The sequence below is a fragment of the Geotrypetes seraphini genome, chromosome 6, assembly GCF_902459505.1.
Source record: "Geotrypetes seraphini chromosome 6, aGeoSer1.1, whole genome shotgun sequence".
Taxonomy (NCBI): Eukaryota; Metazoa; Chordata; class Amphibia; order Gymnophiona; family Dermophiidae; genus Geotrypetes; species Geotrypetes seraphini.
Window position 1 is genome coordinate 45,979,585 of NC_047089.1, and position 16,963 is coordinate 45,996,547.

The following is a 16,963-nucleotide window of genomic DNA, read 5'->3' on the forward strand; positions in this document are numbered from 1 at the left end:
CGGCAGATAAGGGCCCACGGCCCATCTAGTCTGCCCACCTTAATGTCCCTTCCCTTACCTTTGCCCTGTGAATAGATCCCATGTGCCGATCCCATTTGGCCTTAAAATCAGGCACGCTGCTGGCCTCAATCACCTGTAGTGGAAGACTATTCCAGCGATCAACCACTCTTTCAGTGAAAAAGAATTTCCTGGTGTCACCTCGTAGTTTCCCGCCCCTGATTTTCAACGGATGCCCTCTTGTTGTCGTGGGACCCTTGAAAAAGAAGATATCTTCCTCCGCCTCGATGCGGCCCGTAAGATACTTGAACGTCTCGATCATGTCCCCCCTCTCTCTGCGCTCCTCGAGCGAGTATAGCTGAAATTTGTCAACTACCGCGAATCCAACTTGCCAGGGACCGCAGGGATTGAGTAAGGAGACTCGAAGCAGCGCATGAAGGTCTGGTCGAGGAGCTTGTGCAAGGGAAGCCGCAAGGACTTCGCCGGAGGCCGAGGCAAGTGCATGGTATCGAGATACTCTTTGGAATATCGAGACCCCGCATCTAGAGTAATGTCCAAGTCATCCGCCATCTGCCTGAGGAACGATGAAAAGGACAATTTGTCCGCCGTCGCCGGTCCGCGAGACGGACTAGAAGAAGACGAAGCCTCAGGCTCCAAAGAGGCCTGTGAACAACAGGACGAGTAGAAAACTTCGGGGTCCTCGAACTCCGGACCCGGAGGAGGAGACCCAGTCGAAGCAGCATACCCCAACCGAGGCAATTTCTTCTGAGGCGAGACGGTCGAGTGTCGAGAGGAATGCTTCGAAGAATGCCTGGACCGATGCCCCTCCCGATGCCTGGAAGGAGATCGAGTCCTTCTGTGCGAGACTGGGTCAGACGCCTCCAAGGAGCAGATCGGACTCGATGCCGTCGATCTCAAAGGTGGAAGAGTCGGTGCTTCTCTGGACGTCGCCCAGGCTTGATAGGGAGTTCGGAAGAACTCGTCCTGCTTCCTGCTATGCCCCGGACTGGATGGCCCCAAAGGTGGATGCCACACTGAATCATGGGGCGGAGTAATCGGTTCCAAGGGAGGCAGGTCACTAAACGAGGGTTTCCTCGAGGGAATGGGCTCCAGAGGAGGCATCTCACTAAGAGAAGCCCTTCTCGAGGGAATCGGTTCTAAAGGAGGCATAGCATTCTCGGAGGACCTCCTCGAGGACCCGGACACCACTCGCCGCTCCTCCTCGCCGAGCAACGAGGTCGTGCGGCGTGGAGGAGGAGGAGGGGGCGGTCCGCCCCTCGAAGCCGAAGCTGGGAGGTCACCCTGGATGGTGGCAATCAGACGAGGCCCCATGGTTTGCATGAGCTCAACGAACTGAGCCTCCAGAATGGACCGCAGCGAAGCCGATATGGAGGGATCCGCACCAAAAGGGGGCCCTTCCGCACGGTCTCCGCACTCTTTAGGTGCAGAGTGCTTCTGCTTGCCAGCTTTCGGCACCTTGAGCACCACTGGTGGAACTGTCGGGGTCGAAACCTGCTCCGAGGGAACGGAGGAAGGCACCGGCGCCGAAGTCGGGGCCGAAACCGGGGTGAATGATGCCGGTTTCAGGAGGCCCGAAGCAGCTGGGGAGGTAGCGGGCTTCGCTGAAGAAGTCGAAGCCCCCGTCGATGTCGATGTCGAAGCTGCAGGCGCTGACGAAGCATCCATCTTGAACATGGACTCCCAGAGCAGACAGCGGCGCTTAAACGCTCTCGCCGTCAGAGTGGAGCAAGGCCGGCACAATTTCGGAAAGTGATCCGGTCCCAGACACTGTAAGCAGCGTCGATGAGGGTCCGTGAGCGAAATTGCGCGCTGGCACTTGCTACACTTTTTGAAACCGGTAATCGGCCGGGACATAGGCCGAAAAAGCTCCGCCGCAAGGTCAAAGGCGCGGGGCCTTAGCCACGCGGCCGACCCGGAGTCGGAAGGAAAAATTTTTATTTATTTATTTTTTTTTAAAAAGAAATCAAAGAAAGAAATAAACGCACAGGCGAGCCCAAAAGAACTCAACCCGCGGCAAAAAGAAGGCAAAAAAGATATTCAATGGGCGCAAATTGAAGATAGACTTCTCAGCTCCGCGGAAGAAAAAGAACTGAACTGAACTGAGGAGACACGCCCGGAGCATCGGGCGGGAAGGCACTGGCGCATGCGCGGTGCGGGCATCTCGAAACTTCTGAGTTTCTTCAAGCAAGACATGCTTGCAAGATGTCCGTATCGGGGCTCTGTCGGATGACATCACCCACTAGTGAGAATACCTGCCTGCTTGTCCTGGGATAACCAAGAATGCCCGGGCTACCGAGGGCCAACAGAATCATGGTGACCAGTTCCTGCATGAGCTTGGCAAGCATCTCGAAGGTGAAAGGGATTGGAGGAAACGCATAATGAAAGTTGTGTGTCCAATCCAGAAGAAATACATCAGGTTCCAGGCTTTGGGGAGAATACTGCCTGAAGCAAAATAGAGGCAAGGTTTGAATTGTGGGGGGACGCAAACAGGACCATCCGAAGAGTTCCCCAAAGAGAGAACATGTGACGCAGAACTGCAGAGTTGACCGTCCACTCATGCAGCTGAAGAAATCTACTGAATCTGTCTGCGAGGGAATACTTTCTGCCTTGAAAATCTTCTGGGTCTCTTGACAAAGAAAAGAACCCGTGCATCCTTGCTTGTTTATGTAGTACATTTCAACCTGAACATCTGTGGGGATTAGAAAGACGTGGTCAGTCACAATGTGCTGAAATATCTTGAGAGCATCATAGATTGCTCTGAGTTTCAAAAGATATAGATAGAAAAAAAACTGGATCTAGTAGGCTAGCCACTTTGAGTGCAAAGACTATCCATAAGAACATAAGAATTACCGCTGCTAGGTCCATCATGCCCAGCAGTATGCTCACGTGGCAGCCTATGGTCAAAGACCAGCACCCCAACCGAGACTAGCCCTACCAGCGCCCGTCCTTGTTCAGCAGTAACTTGTCTAACTTTGTCTTGAATCCCTGGAGGGTGTTTTCCCCTATAACAGCCTCCAGAAGAGCATTCCAGCCCTCTACCACTCTCTGGGTGAAGAAGAACTTCCTTATGTTTGTACAGAATCTATCTCCTTTCAACTTTAGAGAGTGCCTTCTCGTTCTCCCTACCTTGGAGAGGGTGAATAACCTGTCCTTATCTACTAAGTTTATCCCCTTCAGTGTTTCGATCCCCTTGAATGTTTCGATCATGTCCCCTCTCAATCTCCTCTGTTCAAGGGAGAAGAGGCCCAGTTTCTCTAATCTTTCGCTGTACAGCAGCTCCTCCAACCCCTTAACCATATTAGTCCCTCTTCTCTGGACCCTTTCGAGTAGTACCATGTCCTTCTTCGTGTACGGCAACCAGTGTTGGACGCAGTACTCCAGGTGAGGCGGCACCATGGCCCAGTACAGCAGCATGATAACCTTCTCTGATCTGTTTGTGATCCCCTTCTTTATCATTCCCAGCATTCTGTTTGCCCTTTTTGCCGCCACCGCACATTGCGTGGACGGCTTCATTGACTTGTCGATCAGAACTCCCAAGTCCCTTTCCTGGGAGGTCTCTCCAAGTACGCCCCGGACATCCTGTATTCGTGCATGAGATTTTTGTTACTGACATGCATCACTTTACATTTATCCACGTTGAACCTCATCTGTCATATCCAGATAAACCCTACAAGCGTAGGAGGACAAGTGCAAGGTCCGAACCTTCTGAAGTGTAGGTGTGTGGAACAAAAAAATCTCCTGGAAAGGAAGAGCTCATTAACCACTGCAAATATTGTCAAAGTGTAATGTATTGAGACAATGGGTAGTGAGTTGGAGATCACTGACATGCAAGAGTCTACTGAGGTGTCTTAAGATAAAGACTCTTAAACAGACTAACATGCACTATGGAAGCCATGTGACCCAGGAGTATCGTCAGATGTCTGGTCAAGATTGATGGGAGATCTCTGCTCACAAAACTGAATTTGAGGAAGAAACAGTCTGAAAGAAAAAGTGTGAAGCAGTGACCTGATAAATCACAGATATGAAGAAAGTTGAAGTTGGGATTTGGAAAAAAAGATTTTGAATCCCCAGTGTGAGGACCCATTGTGAGGCTGGATCATTGAAGAGTCAATCGTCCAGACAGAGAAAACACCTGGAGACCCTGTCTGTAACGCTGTGACTACTCTTGCCTGCCTTTACTGTTATGCTATTAACCACACAGTTAGTGTGTAATATTTGTACACATCTTATTTTGCATCAGGTATCTAATATGTTTGTTTTGTTTAGTTTTTATCTATTTTTCAGTATTACCAGGCCTATTATTATAACCCTGATTATTTTATATGTTACACTTTAATGTACCATTAATTGTTTCAAGTTTTATTAAAATTTGATAAAACGCTAATCATAAATTCTAAACGTTTGACAATTAAAAAATTAAAATGGGGAACAATTAAACTTACTAGTGACACAACATTACTTACATGAAAACAATAGGATAGTAGGGAGAAATACAATTTTAAAAGAAGAGAGAACAATTAAGGTTAATAACAAGAGGGAAATGGGAAGAATCATATTAATATTGAATATAAGCAAAGCAGAATTTGGCAAGGAAGGACCCAAAGATCAATTAGCAATCATAAGCATCTTTAAATAAGAAGCTTTTGAGGTTGCCCTTAAATTTATCTAAATTCTGTTCAGCCCTTAAATGTGATGGTAATGAATTTCATATTGTAGGGGCTATAGTTACGAAAGAAGAAGCCCTACGCAGTGTTCTCCCCAGAAATTTTTTTCCAGCCGGGTGGCACAGAAAAGTAGCCGGGTGGAGCGGGATGGGGAAATTTGGTGGTGCAAATTTGGTGCTATGCAAATTACCCCTCCCTGCTTATGGTGAAGGAGTAGGAGTGGGGAAGAGGGTTGGCGCACAGCCTGGAACGCTATGAAAATTACCCCTCCCTACTCACGGTGAAGGAGTAGGGCAGGGTTGTCCAACCTTTTGGCTTCCCTGAGCCGCATTAGACGAAAAAATTTTCTGGGGCCACACAAATACTAACACTAGCTGATGAGCAAAAAAGAAAAAGGATGAGCAGGTCCCAAATTTGCAATCACTAATATAGAAGATGTACGTATCTACTATAATAAAACCCTAAGCGCACATGCGCATTTCAAACTTCGTGATCCCTGCGTCCGTGATCTATAGATCTGTGCCAGTAGAATGAGCCTGTGGCGGCAGAGTTTGTGACCACGGACGCAAGGAGGCGGAGAACATGCCGGCAACTCCACCCTCCCGTTCTCACACACTCTAAGACGGTAGTAAATTTATTCATTCGCGTCTGCCCTCCTCTTCAAAGCAGCCTGCTGAGGATCGCTGGCTGGCTGTAGCGAACCTCGCAAGCCGCTCTCCACCTCGATAGCACATTCCCTCTGACACGATCCCGCCCCTCTTCTGATGTATGGGATCGCGTCAGAGGGAATGTGCTACCGAGGTGGAGAGTGCCCTGCGAGGTTCGCTACAGCTGGCTGGCGATCCTCAGCAGGCTACTTTGAAGAGGGCAGACGCGAATGAATAGATTTACTACCGTCTTAGAGACTAGTCTAATAATAAACCTTCATTAAAGGGACACTGTGGGGAGGAACGAAAAAAGCAGTAATGCTTACCTTGACTGAGTGATCCTCCATGTGCACCACTGACAGAAGGAGCAGCCACAGGCTTCTGCATCCCCATTCTGATGAGCAAGGATGCGCACTCCTGGTTTTCCCATTCACATCTATTACAGCTACGATGAGCCTCATCAAAGCGGGGATGCTGCATCAGCTGTCATCGACGCACGTGGAGGATCGTTCAGTCAGGGTAAATATTACAGCTTTTTTGGGCTTCCCACTTTGAGCTTAGGCTCCCTCAAGATGAACAACTCCCCTGCTGTAGTTAGTAGGGATCCCCAAGCTTCACCAACTGATGGCCACCTCCTCCCCTCCAATTTCCCAAGTTCTGGAGCTGGCAGCAATATTGCAAAGTTGCTGCCTTCCCTCCTCCCTGTCCCCCCCCCCCCAAAAAAAAAAACCTTGGCTTTCATGGATACTGCCATTGGCTGCAAAGCTTGGAAATTTTGGGTTGTCAGACTGGAGGAAGATGTCTTCAGGTGGCAGGGCTTGGGGATCCCCAATAGCTCTAGTATTTGTAAATTGCACTCAGGCGGGGAGAAGCTTTGATGCCCATCCACTAATTTTGAGCTCCAGTCCCTCCCCTAAATCAGCTGTTTATGACTACACCACTGAATACAAAAATAATTGTGATGCACTTATCCCAAAGCTAACATATTCCAGGTAATAAATTCAAAATGAAACAATTTTTTCAACCTTGTTGTCTAGATATTTTGTTTTTCCATCATCTTGGCCTGCAGTTTCTCTTTCCAGTGCCTGCTGTTCTTCATCTTCTCTTGGTCCCTAGCTCTCCCATTTCCCATCTCACTCCTTTCCCAGCCTTCTGTTTCTTTCTATCTACTTCTCACTCATCTTGTCATCTCTGTTTTGACCTCATCCACATGGCTCACCACTTTTAGAATCCCCTCTCTCTTTCCACTGGTCAGGCTATAACTCCCTGTCCCTTTCTTTCCATCCCCTTTCTTATCCCAGACCTCATCCCTCCTGCCCTCCCATGGGTCCATCTCTCCTCCTCTATCTCCATGGTCCAACATTTTGAACCCTCTCTTTTCTGTTTTTCTTCTTCCCTCCCCTTTTGATGCTGAACAATGAAATGGAGGGAAAAAAGAGAATGCTGCAACTTTCTGCCTTCCATCCACAGGCCTAAAATTTCTCCCTACCTCCCTTCCATCTCCACATCCAACTTCTCTCACTTTTTATTCACAACTGCCCCTATCCCATCTCTCCCCATGCCTGCCTGCCTCCATCCCCCTGGTCCACCATTTCTCCCTCTCTCTTCCCAACAGTTCTCCCTTCAAGTATCTCTTTTCCTCTTCCTCCACACCATCCCAGGTCCAACTTCTCTCCCTTCAGACCAATGCCCACCATCTCTCTCTCTGTCCTCTGTTTCTGGCCCTATAAGCTCTCCCCCCCACGCCCTATCTGGCACTTCTTTAAATACCCTCCCCCTCTGTACTTTAAAAAAAAAAAAAAAAACAGTCCAAGAGGCTTCCTTGGCCCAGCATGTTCTCCCCTCCTCTTCAAGCCCATGCATCTCCCACCACCATGTCCAATAATTCTCTCTCTTTCTCTAGTTCTCCTCTTTCTTCATCTCTCCATGTGAACCATCTCTTTCCCTCTCTGACACCCAATTCTCCCTTACTGTTCCCTCCCTCCCTCCATTCTTCAATCCTATGGTTCATGCGCCCTCCCTCCTTCCTTCATCATTTATCCAAAGTGCTCCCTCCCTCTCGAGTCCCAACACGACCTTCTCCCTCCCTTCCTTCTGTGCCTCCCTCCGGCAGGTATTTATCTTCTGGTCTGCTCCCATGCTGCAATCGTTTTTCTGGTGAAAGCTGCGAGTGGTGATGGCTGGCTCCTCACACGATCCGTGGCTGTGCTGGAAGCATTTATTTTATGGTCATCGGCAATCCGCACCTGTGCTGGAAACATTCCCTCCCTTCTGTGCCACCCTCTGGCGGGTAGTTTTCTGGCCGGCTCCCTTGCTGCAGTTGTTTGTGGGCATTGTCGGCTCCTTGCACACGATTCATGGCTGATTCGGAAGCCTTCTCTCTGACGTTGTGATATCAGAGGGAACTCTTCTGACACAGTCGCAAATCACGCACAAGGAGCCGATGACGCCCGCAGACAACTGCAGCAAGGGAGCTGGCCAGAAAACTACCCAGGGGAGGGAGAAGCTGGGCCTCACAAAACTCCTTGTTCGGCCGCGTGTTGGACACCCCTGGAGTAGGGCAGGGAAGAGGATTGGCATGCGGCTTCGATGCGGAGCGCACAGCTAAAACACGCTAGGGAGAACACTGCAGTACTGTCAATCCAGGTTCAAGCATTAATTCTATGAATGGAGCTTCTCTGAAAAGCTCCTGCAGCTCCTGATCACTCATGGCCTCCAGTGCATCCGTACTGCTGTGGCAGAGTGCAGTTGTGCATTTCTTGGAATATGCCAGCCCCTCTTTGCCATGAACAAGCTTGGTCACTTCTGCTGCAAGGTGTTTCTGAGGCCCTAACTTCTCTGGCTTTTTCTTGTGTATATCCATGATGTGCACAATCTCTGGAAGAGGCAAAAAAGTGAAAAGTTTCAAAAGTCTTTCTACACAGGAGTCCTGTTGTTGGACAAAGAACTGGTAGACGTCTTGCCTTGTTACCCTCTAGATGAACTCAAAGCCTGTCATTATGTAGCCCAGCTGGTCGGAGCCACCAATCTGGATCCGGCAGTCATAGTGCTGGTGCAAGAAGTAGAAGTCATAAACCTGGAACATCTGATAGACAAATTCAACTAGGCTCATGCCCCCTGGGCTCTGTAGGTGAGACTGCACATTATGCCAGCTCAGCAGCGTGCCCATGCGAAAATGGCGACCCATCGAGGCCAGAAACTCCACGGCTCTACGTTCCTCATACCAGGCGGAATTCAGGATATTCAGGCTGCCTTTTCCCTCTGCCCTCCAACCCAGCCAGTAATAGTTCCCCTTAACTGTATCCACAATATCCTGTTTGTCTGTGTCTAGATTGTAAGCTCTTTGAGAAGGGACTGTCTTTTTGACTCTGTACAGCGCTGTGAATGTCTGGTAGTGCTATAGACATAGTTAATTATAGTAGCAGTTTTTCAACGTAATTACATTTAGATTAGATCCTTTTTTTTTAAACTGCAGCTGAAGTTCAGATTCGCAGCATGGCTTTGTATATGGCTCGCTGCTCCTGCGCTCTTTTTGATCCCCCGATTCGCCCCTCTCGGACTCTCTTAGGCTGCTACCTGGCCGACAGTTTCCGACCCCCGCTGCACCCTCCCTGCTTTGAGCTGCACTCTGACGCAGTGGCTCTGGAGCCCGGCGGCTCATCAGCCCGGTGCAGCTCGCGGCCACCATGGCCACCAAGTGGTCGGACTTCCGGCTGGAGACAAAGATCGAGCGCTGCTGCTCCAAGTGCCAGTGGGAGCGGATCCCCGAGCTCGTCAAGCAGCTTTCAGCCAAGCTCATCGCTAACAGTACAGAGCGGGCCTGGGCCTAGTCAAGCTGCAAAGCCTCGGACTTTCTTGCCAGGCAGACCCGGGGAGGGAGTGTTAATGGAAGCGCCCATTCACTTCTGAATATTTATGAGGGGGGGGACTGGGCTTCAGCAATGGGAACTTTACAAAGTAAATCTGCAGGGGAGTTTGGTCAGGGCAGAGATGTCAGCAGAACATAACATAAAGAATAGCCTTCCTATAGGGTTATGGCCACTACATGTCTGGATTTCCCCGTTGGCGCACACGTCGCAAACTCTCACGCAGCCTACTCATGTTCTGCACTAGTTGCTCAAGTGAAAGTGGCTCACGTACGCCTATCTGTCCGCTGGGGTCTCCAATGTGTGCGGTGGCCTGCGCTGTGACAAACCCAGCACCAGCTCTAGTTTTGACTCTGGTAAGATCCAATGCAGAAGAGCTGACCAGGTTGATTCTGGGGGTCAACTTGAGGCTGCCCTCTCTTGCCCCTATAATCAAAGCAATAATGATATGGAACAGAGGCAGGCAGACTGGCAATAGCAGCCTCCGGGCTAAAGGGCAGCTAGAGAAGCCAGAAGGAATGTAGCTGCACTGAGTAAACCTAGGCAGAGAAAGGCTGCTTTGGAACCAAAGCCCATCCCCCTCTACAGGCTGAAGAGGATTGGCTCTGAGCTGCTTAAGAGCAGGCTGAGGCAAGCAGCAGGAGGAGGAGGAGGAGCGAGTGACCAGGGATAGTCACTCCCACAGCCCAAGGCAGTGCAGGAGCCGTGGAGCCAAGCAGCAGAGCCAACAGTTTCAGATTGGCCTATGCAGGAGGTGGAAGAAATCTTCCCTACCTCAGACTTCCAGATTGCTGACGGTGTGGAAGGAATGGAGGTACAAGCTACTGGCCCTATGATAGAGAGCCAGCCAGAATGCATGGACATTGAATGAAAGGAAGTGAGTAACTGTGAAGCAATTAGTGTGTTTTTTCTTTCTTCTTGTGCTTTTTTTCTGTGCAAGAAAAGCCTGAAGAATTTGCTATGTGTTTAGGCGTTATTATTATTGTTTGGTTTAAGTACAATACTTACCTGAATACTGACCACTGGATTTACTTAAAGCCAAGTTTGAGCAACAGAACCTAAGGGTTGAATATTTAAGTTTATTTTTGAACTGTGAAAATCCTGCTGTGGCTCCCGTTCCTGGAAAGCTAATTAGCTTATCGTCCTCAGCTGTTTTTGCCTTCCATGAGGTAGCTGAAGAAACGCTGGGCTGTTTGCAAAGCTGTGCTGTGGCTTACTGCCTAATGAGGTATCTAATATTGTTTATAACAAGGGTTTGTTCTGAACGTTGCCTGACTGCTGAAAGACAGCTGTTTCATGCCTCTAACAAATATTGCTGGGAGAGAATTTAAATTGTGTTTGAACACCATTATAAAGTGCATTTCTGAATCAGAGTACAAGATCTCAGGCAAAACCACCTGTATGAGATTTCTGTTTTGGTATTTCTTTATTTTTGCAATGGACTTTATTTTGAATGAAATGCTAGTGACTTTGTTTTATGTTGCACCTTTTTGACCGCTGAGGTCAGAATAAACATCTTATTCTTGCTTGAAGAACGTGGTTTGACTGGTGGTGTTTTGAAAACCCCTACTTACCCTTTTTCTCCCAAGCCTAGGCAGTCGCCTAGTGCCTACTGAAAAAGTCCTGAAGATACCCCTGGTTAAAGGGGACACACCAGAATTGCAGGGTTTGTCACTAGATAGCTCCGCTCTGAGGAGTGTTTGTGACAGCGCGCTGAAGCTACAAAAACGCCAGTTAGCTGGCAAGTGGTCCACGTGTAAGGAGTCAGTAGTGGGATCAAAACCATAGTACACCGTCTGTGTGCCGCTCTGCAGTAGAAAAAAAGTCAGGCTGAGGCGGGAATCCCCAAGCCAGTGAGAGGGTGTTTAAAAAAAAATATCTGAGCAGCAGGATTTGCAACTGAGATGACAGCCGGGCGGTCATCTAAATTAGCCGGGTGGAATACCCGGCTAAAAGGCTCTAGGGCAGGGGTCTGCAACCTTTAAGACATAAAGAGCCACTTGGACCCGTTTTCGAAAAGAAAAAAAAACTTGGAGCCGCAAAACCATTATAAAACAAATCTAACACTGCATATATTGTTTCTTATCTTAATGCTATATACAGGATCACTAAATTGAAAATAAAATCATTTTTCCTACCTTTGCTGTTTGGTGATTTCATGAGTCTCTGGTTGCACTTTCTTCTTCTGACTGTGCATCCAATCTTTCTTCCTTTCTTTCAGCCTCCTGTATGTTTCCTCTCCTCCAGACCTCATTCTCTCCCCCAACTTTTTCTTTCTGTCTCCCTGTTCCCCCTTTTTCTGTCTCTGTCTGCCCCCTTTCTTTCTTTCTCCGTACCCTCCCCCAAGCCACTCGGTTTGCTGCCACCACCATCGGGGAATAGCCCCCAAGCCACCGCCATCCCAAGCTTTCCCTGCAGAAGCATCGCGTTGACCAGCATTCCGCTCCCTGACGTCAATTCTGACGTAGGAGAGGAAGTTCCGGGCCAACAAGGCATTTCTCCTCATTCCATCCAGCCTGAGCCCCATCTCTCCTTGATCCAGCATTTCCCTTCTGTGTCTGTCAGAATTACCATTCCACCTATTTTCCAGCATCACCCTTCTTTGTGTCCATCTCACCTATATCCCTATCTCACCACTTTTTCAGAATCTTCATTTGTCTCTATCCTTGTCTTTACCCCATGTTCACCATTTGCCCTTTCAATGTCTTTATCCCCCCCCCCCCACTTTTTCAGCATTACTTCTATGTCTCTATTTCACCTCCTCTTCATGTCCCCTCTGTATCTCTATCCTTATTCAGTAGGTCCTGCTTACCCTTTCTCTTCTTTGTGTCACTATCTCCATTTTCAGCTTTCCCCCCTTTTCCTTTGTTACTGCACCCTGTAGCTAGAATCTTTCCACCCTCCCTCCACTCCGGCCCAGCCCAGTATGAAATATTTCCTTTTGTTTCCCTCCCCTCTCTCTTTCTCTCTCTTTTCTCCTCCCTCACCCACGAGTCCTGCATCTGGCCCTCTCCCTTCTACCTGCACCTGGCAACACCCCCCTGCTCCGCGGCTCTCTTCAGCAACTCGTCAGCAGCAGTGATCAAGACAAGCTGCCGACATCGAGGCCTTCCCTCTACGAGTCCCGCCTTTGTGGAAAAAGGAAGTTGAAACAAGCGGGACTCGCAGAGGGTAGGCCCCGACGTCAGAAGCTTGTGTCGATCGCTGCTGCTGAGTTGCCGAAGAGAGCCGCGGAGCAGGGGATGTGGCCGGAAGCAGGTAGAAGGGAGAGGGAGATAGGAAGGCTGTAGATCTCCGGAGCATGACACCGACCCCGGCCAGGATGATTTCTTTTTCAGGCGTGCACCTTACAAGTCCAGCGTCGCGGCGGGAAATAGCCATGCTGAGCAGTGAGCTCAGCACTACACAGATGAAAGCCTTGCTTGCTGATTGGTCCGGCGGCACGGCGGGGCGGGGCCGCCGGACCAATCAGCAAGCAAGGCTTTCATCTGTGTATGTGCTGAGCTCACTGCTCAGCATGGCTATTTCCCGCCGCGACGCCGGACTTGTAAGCTGCATGCCTGCGTGACACACTACCGGAGCCGCAGCAAAAGTGGAAAAGAGCCGCATGCAGCTCTGGAGCCGCGGGTTGCCGACCCCCGCTCTAGGGAGAACACTGCCTACGGGTTCTAATGATTTTTAAGGATGAGACATGAAGATGCTGTGATGCGGATCTTAAAGTTCTCAAAGGATCATGAGGAATAAGATATTAATGAATAAAAGCGGGTTCCTTGGTGTTCATAGTTTTGAAGGAGATTAAAGCTATTTTATAAGTAATACAGTGGTGGATTGGTAACCAGTATGCACTTTTTAACAAAGGAGTAACATGATCAAATTTTTTTTGTTTGTTATAATTTTTATGGCAGTGTTTTGTATTAATTGTAAGTGTCGGATGTCTTTTTGGCAGACTCCTTTAAGTAAAGAATTGCAGTAGTCGAGTATGGAAATTATGAGGGAGTGAATTAAAATGTTAAGAGACTGAGAATCAAGAACGTTAGCTAAGGATTTGATCATTCTGAGTTTCCAAAAACAATTCATAGAAACATAGAAATAGACGGCAGATAAGGGCCCACGGCCCATCTAGTCTGCCCACCTTAATGTCCCTCCCCTACCTTTGCCCTGTGAAGAGATCCCATGTGCCGATCCCATTTGGCCTTAAAATCAGGCATGCTGCTGGCCTCAATCACCTGTAGTGGAAGACTATTCCAGCGATCAACCACTCTTTCAGTGAAAAAGAATTTCCTGGTGTCACCTCGTAGTTTCCCGCCCCTGATTTTCAACGGATGCCCTCTTGTTGTCGTGGGACCCTTGAAAAAGAAGATATCTTCCTCCGCCTCGATGCGGCCCGTAAGATACTTGAACGTCTCGATCATGTCCCCCCTCTCTCTGCGCTCCTCGAGCGAGTATAGCTGTAATTTGTCAAGCCGTTTTTCGTATGGTAGATCCTTGAGTCCCGAGACCATCCGGGTGGCCATTCTTTGCACCGACTCCAGTCTCAGCACATCCTTGCGATAATGCGGCCTCCAGAATTGCACACAGTATTCCAGGTGGGGCCTCACCATGGATCTATACAATGGCATAATGACTTCCGCCTTACGACTGACGAAACACCTTCGTATGCAGCCCATGATTTGTCTTGCTTTGGATGAAGCCTGTTCCACTTGATTGGCAGACTTCATGTCCTCACTGACGATTACCCCCAAGTCTCGTTCTGCTACCGTTTTTGCTAGGATCTCGCCATTAAGGGTATAAGACTTGCATGGATTCTGGCTGCCCAGGTGCAGCTTGACAACTGCGCTAATCTGAAAACGATAGGATAGTTTACTGTCGATCATTACACCAAGGATTTTGATCAAACTGACATTTAAGAAGGAGAAGTGATGAATTGTACCAAAGGTTTTTTTTTTGGAAGAAATGATACGAGTTGAAACTGGGGCAATTTTGTCAAGGAGGGAATGGCAGGCTGTGTCCCAGATCTCTATTTGTTTGTCTGGATCTTCCCAGTCGAAGGAGTTGATGTCAAGTTGGAATAATGAAGATGTTAGTTTTCTTTAAGCTGTCTAAAGTCTCGTGTATGAATTGTTAGAGGTGGTGGTGAATTATGGTTGGTTATGGAAAGAAAATAAGTCAAAATGAAACAATGGTCAGGGTACATGAAGTAATAAAGGATTAGAAAAGTTGGATTTATAAGATGATGAAATAAAGATCATATCTATTGGATGGCCTTTAAAGGGAGTAGGGTCTGAAAACAAAGGGGTGAAGTTAAGGTCGGACATGTGAATCAAGAAGTCTTGAGTGAAAGGGTTTAATAATTGAATAAATATAATGAACAAAAAAAAAAAACAGTGGAATGACACAGGATGAGCACATTCTTATATACTCAATAGGAGTATCCCAGCTACAAAGTAAGGATCTCCAAAATTGAATAATACAGTATTTTGCAAAAGAACAGATATATATATACACAGTATGAATGAAATTTAATGAAATCTTTACCTGCAATAAGGCAATAAAGAGGAAGAAAGCATTGGCAGCCCTTCGTATCTGTTCATATAGAAATCGAGGTAGGAATGTTAACACACTGTATTTGGCTGTGCTATGGGTTAAGAAAAGTGGTTTTGGTTAATGGCTGCAATCAGTGAAACAAGTTTCTAATATGCAATACAATGACAAAGCAAGTAGAAACTATAGATTCAAGTGAATTAGTATTTTAGAAACAATGAACCCAATTTGAGCAGTTTTGCAGAACAGAACTTCCAAGTTTTACTTATTATATCATAATTTGTATAAATGTATACAAGAAGTAAGCAATGTTGTACAGAGGGCAATTTTCAAAAGTCATTCATGTGAATAAAACAGCACTTTGCCTGGGAAAATGTGCCAGTTGAAATTTGCCCACTCTGGGTCTGATTCTAAATAATCATGCCTAAAAAATTGGCACTGACTAGTACAGCGCCAAGCACAATTCTATAAAAGTTAAGTGCAACCTATAGAATCAATCTTAGTGCCAGTTATGCATCATAACTTTTAGGCACACCCATTTAGGCCAAGAAAAACCTGGCTTAAATGTTTGCACCTAGGTTGTACACACGCTGGCATATAAGCTAAAAACTTGTGCATTAACTTAAAAGAAATCCCACAATCCACCCTTTAACCATGCCCCCTTTTAGATTCATGCACTGAACATGACAACACTTTCTGATACATGCTCATAACTTTCAATTAAGTCCAATTAGCATCAGTTATAAAATGTTAATTGCCAATTATCGGTGCTTAGACCTATTCAATTAACTTTGCGTGTACATTGGCTACAAGCGTTGATGTAACCACACAACTCTAGGCGTCTTATACAGAAGTTAGAGGTCTGTGCGCACGATAATGTATTTGTATTGTTCCACAAAGTCAGCAGAAGAATTTCCATAAATCAATAAGGACATGGATAGCAACAAGACATGTACCACTTGTATAGTCAAAAGTATGCAAGTTTCAAGTTTAATAGATCTCTTGATTGATCGCTTAGTCAAATTTCAAAGCGATGAACAATTTAAAATACATTCATTAAAAAATACAGAATGAACAATACAATACAAACTTTAAATAATAACATTGGGTTAAAAAGTACCAAAGAAAAGGGGGGGGAGAGGGTACAACTGTCTGCAAGTACATTTTTTCTTGTGCAGTTTTCAAAATGAAATAATGAACCTACTTTCACTTTGGAAACTAGAGCAAGGGCCCCATGTAAAAAGTACCAGCAGACTTTGCAACAATGTGGGAAGTTTAAAAAACTACCTCATAGACACTAATTTTCTAAGTCATTTTCCCAGGTAAAAACAGGACCTTTCCCATGGAAATGAACTTTTAGAAAATTGCCTTACTTTACGTCCCCTTTTACAAAGCCGCACAGCCGCGTGCCACACAGCAAAATGCTCCAATGCCCATTCAATGCCTATGCCCACTTCTGCTTGAATTATCTTAACAAGAGTACATGTAGAATAAATCTATTCAACTATCCCCCTTTAAAATCCTGCCAATATAAGAAGTTTTTGGATAGAATTATTTCCTTCCAGGCCGCTAAACTGAATATGTGGCTGGGAAGCTTATATTAGAGGCCACTTCCTATTTTGATTTTAGGAAAACATTAAAGACCTGTCTGTTCAACATGTCTACATCCTAGAATTATAACTTTTTAACTCATTTTATTCCTTATCTGATGTACTTTAATTTTACTGTTTCTTAATTGATGTATTCCAATTTTAAATGATTGTTTCTTATGTTACCTCTATTTTGATTGTATGTATTTTACCATGTTGTGAACCGCTTTGAATCTTTTTTGGTATAGCGGTATAAAAATAAATTATTATTATTATTATGAAATGTTGGAAAAAGCACAGTTACTTGTCATCCAGGGACAGCAGGCAGATATTCTCACATGTGGGTGACGTCATCCCCGGTATGGATAGCTGCAAAAGTGCACCAGCACTTTAAGAACTTTAGAAAGTTTGCGATGACCGCACCATGCATGCACAAGTGCCTTCCCGCCCGACATAGGCGTGCGGCTCCTCAGTTCAGTAAGCCAGAACTAAGAAGCCAACCAGGGGAGGTTGGTAGGTTGTGACAATTGTAACTGGCACTAGAATCTTCAGCTTACACTCCTCAATGCCCCTAGTGGTTATAGCAAAAACTGCACCGGCATGTGACCCAGTATAGAGTCACCCTGAAGGCACTGCAT

General features: G+C 46.8%; 1 protein-coding gene across 1 annotated transcript in view; it reads right to left on the reverse strand.

Annotated features, from left to right (window-relative positions):
• LOC117362361 (phospholipid-transporting ATPase IB-like) overlaps positions 1-16,963 on the reverse strand; it is a 201,090-nt gene that overhangs the window by 80,177 nt on the left and 103,950 nt on the right. Inside the window, exon 3 of the mRNA XM_033948632.1 lies at positions 14,731-14,830. Coding sequence (XP_033804523.1) covers positions 14,731-14,830 — 100 coding nt within the window. The remainder of the gene's footprint in view (positions 1-14,730; positions 14,831-16,963) is intronic.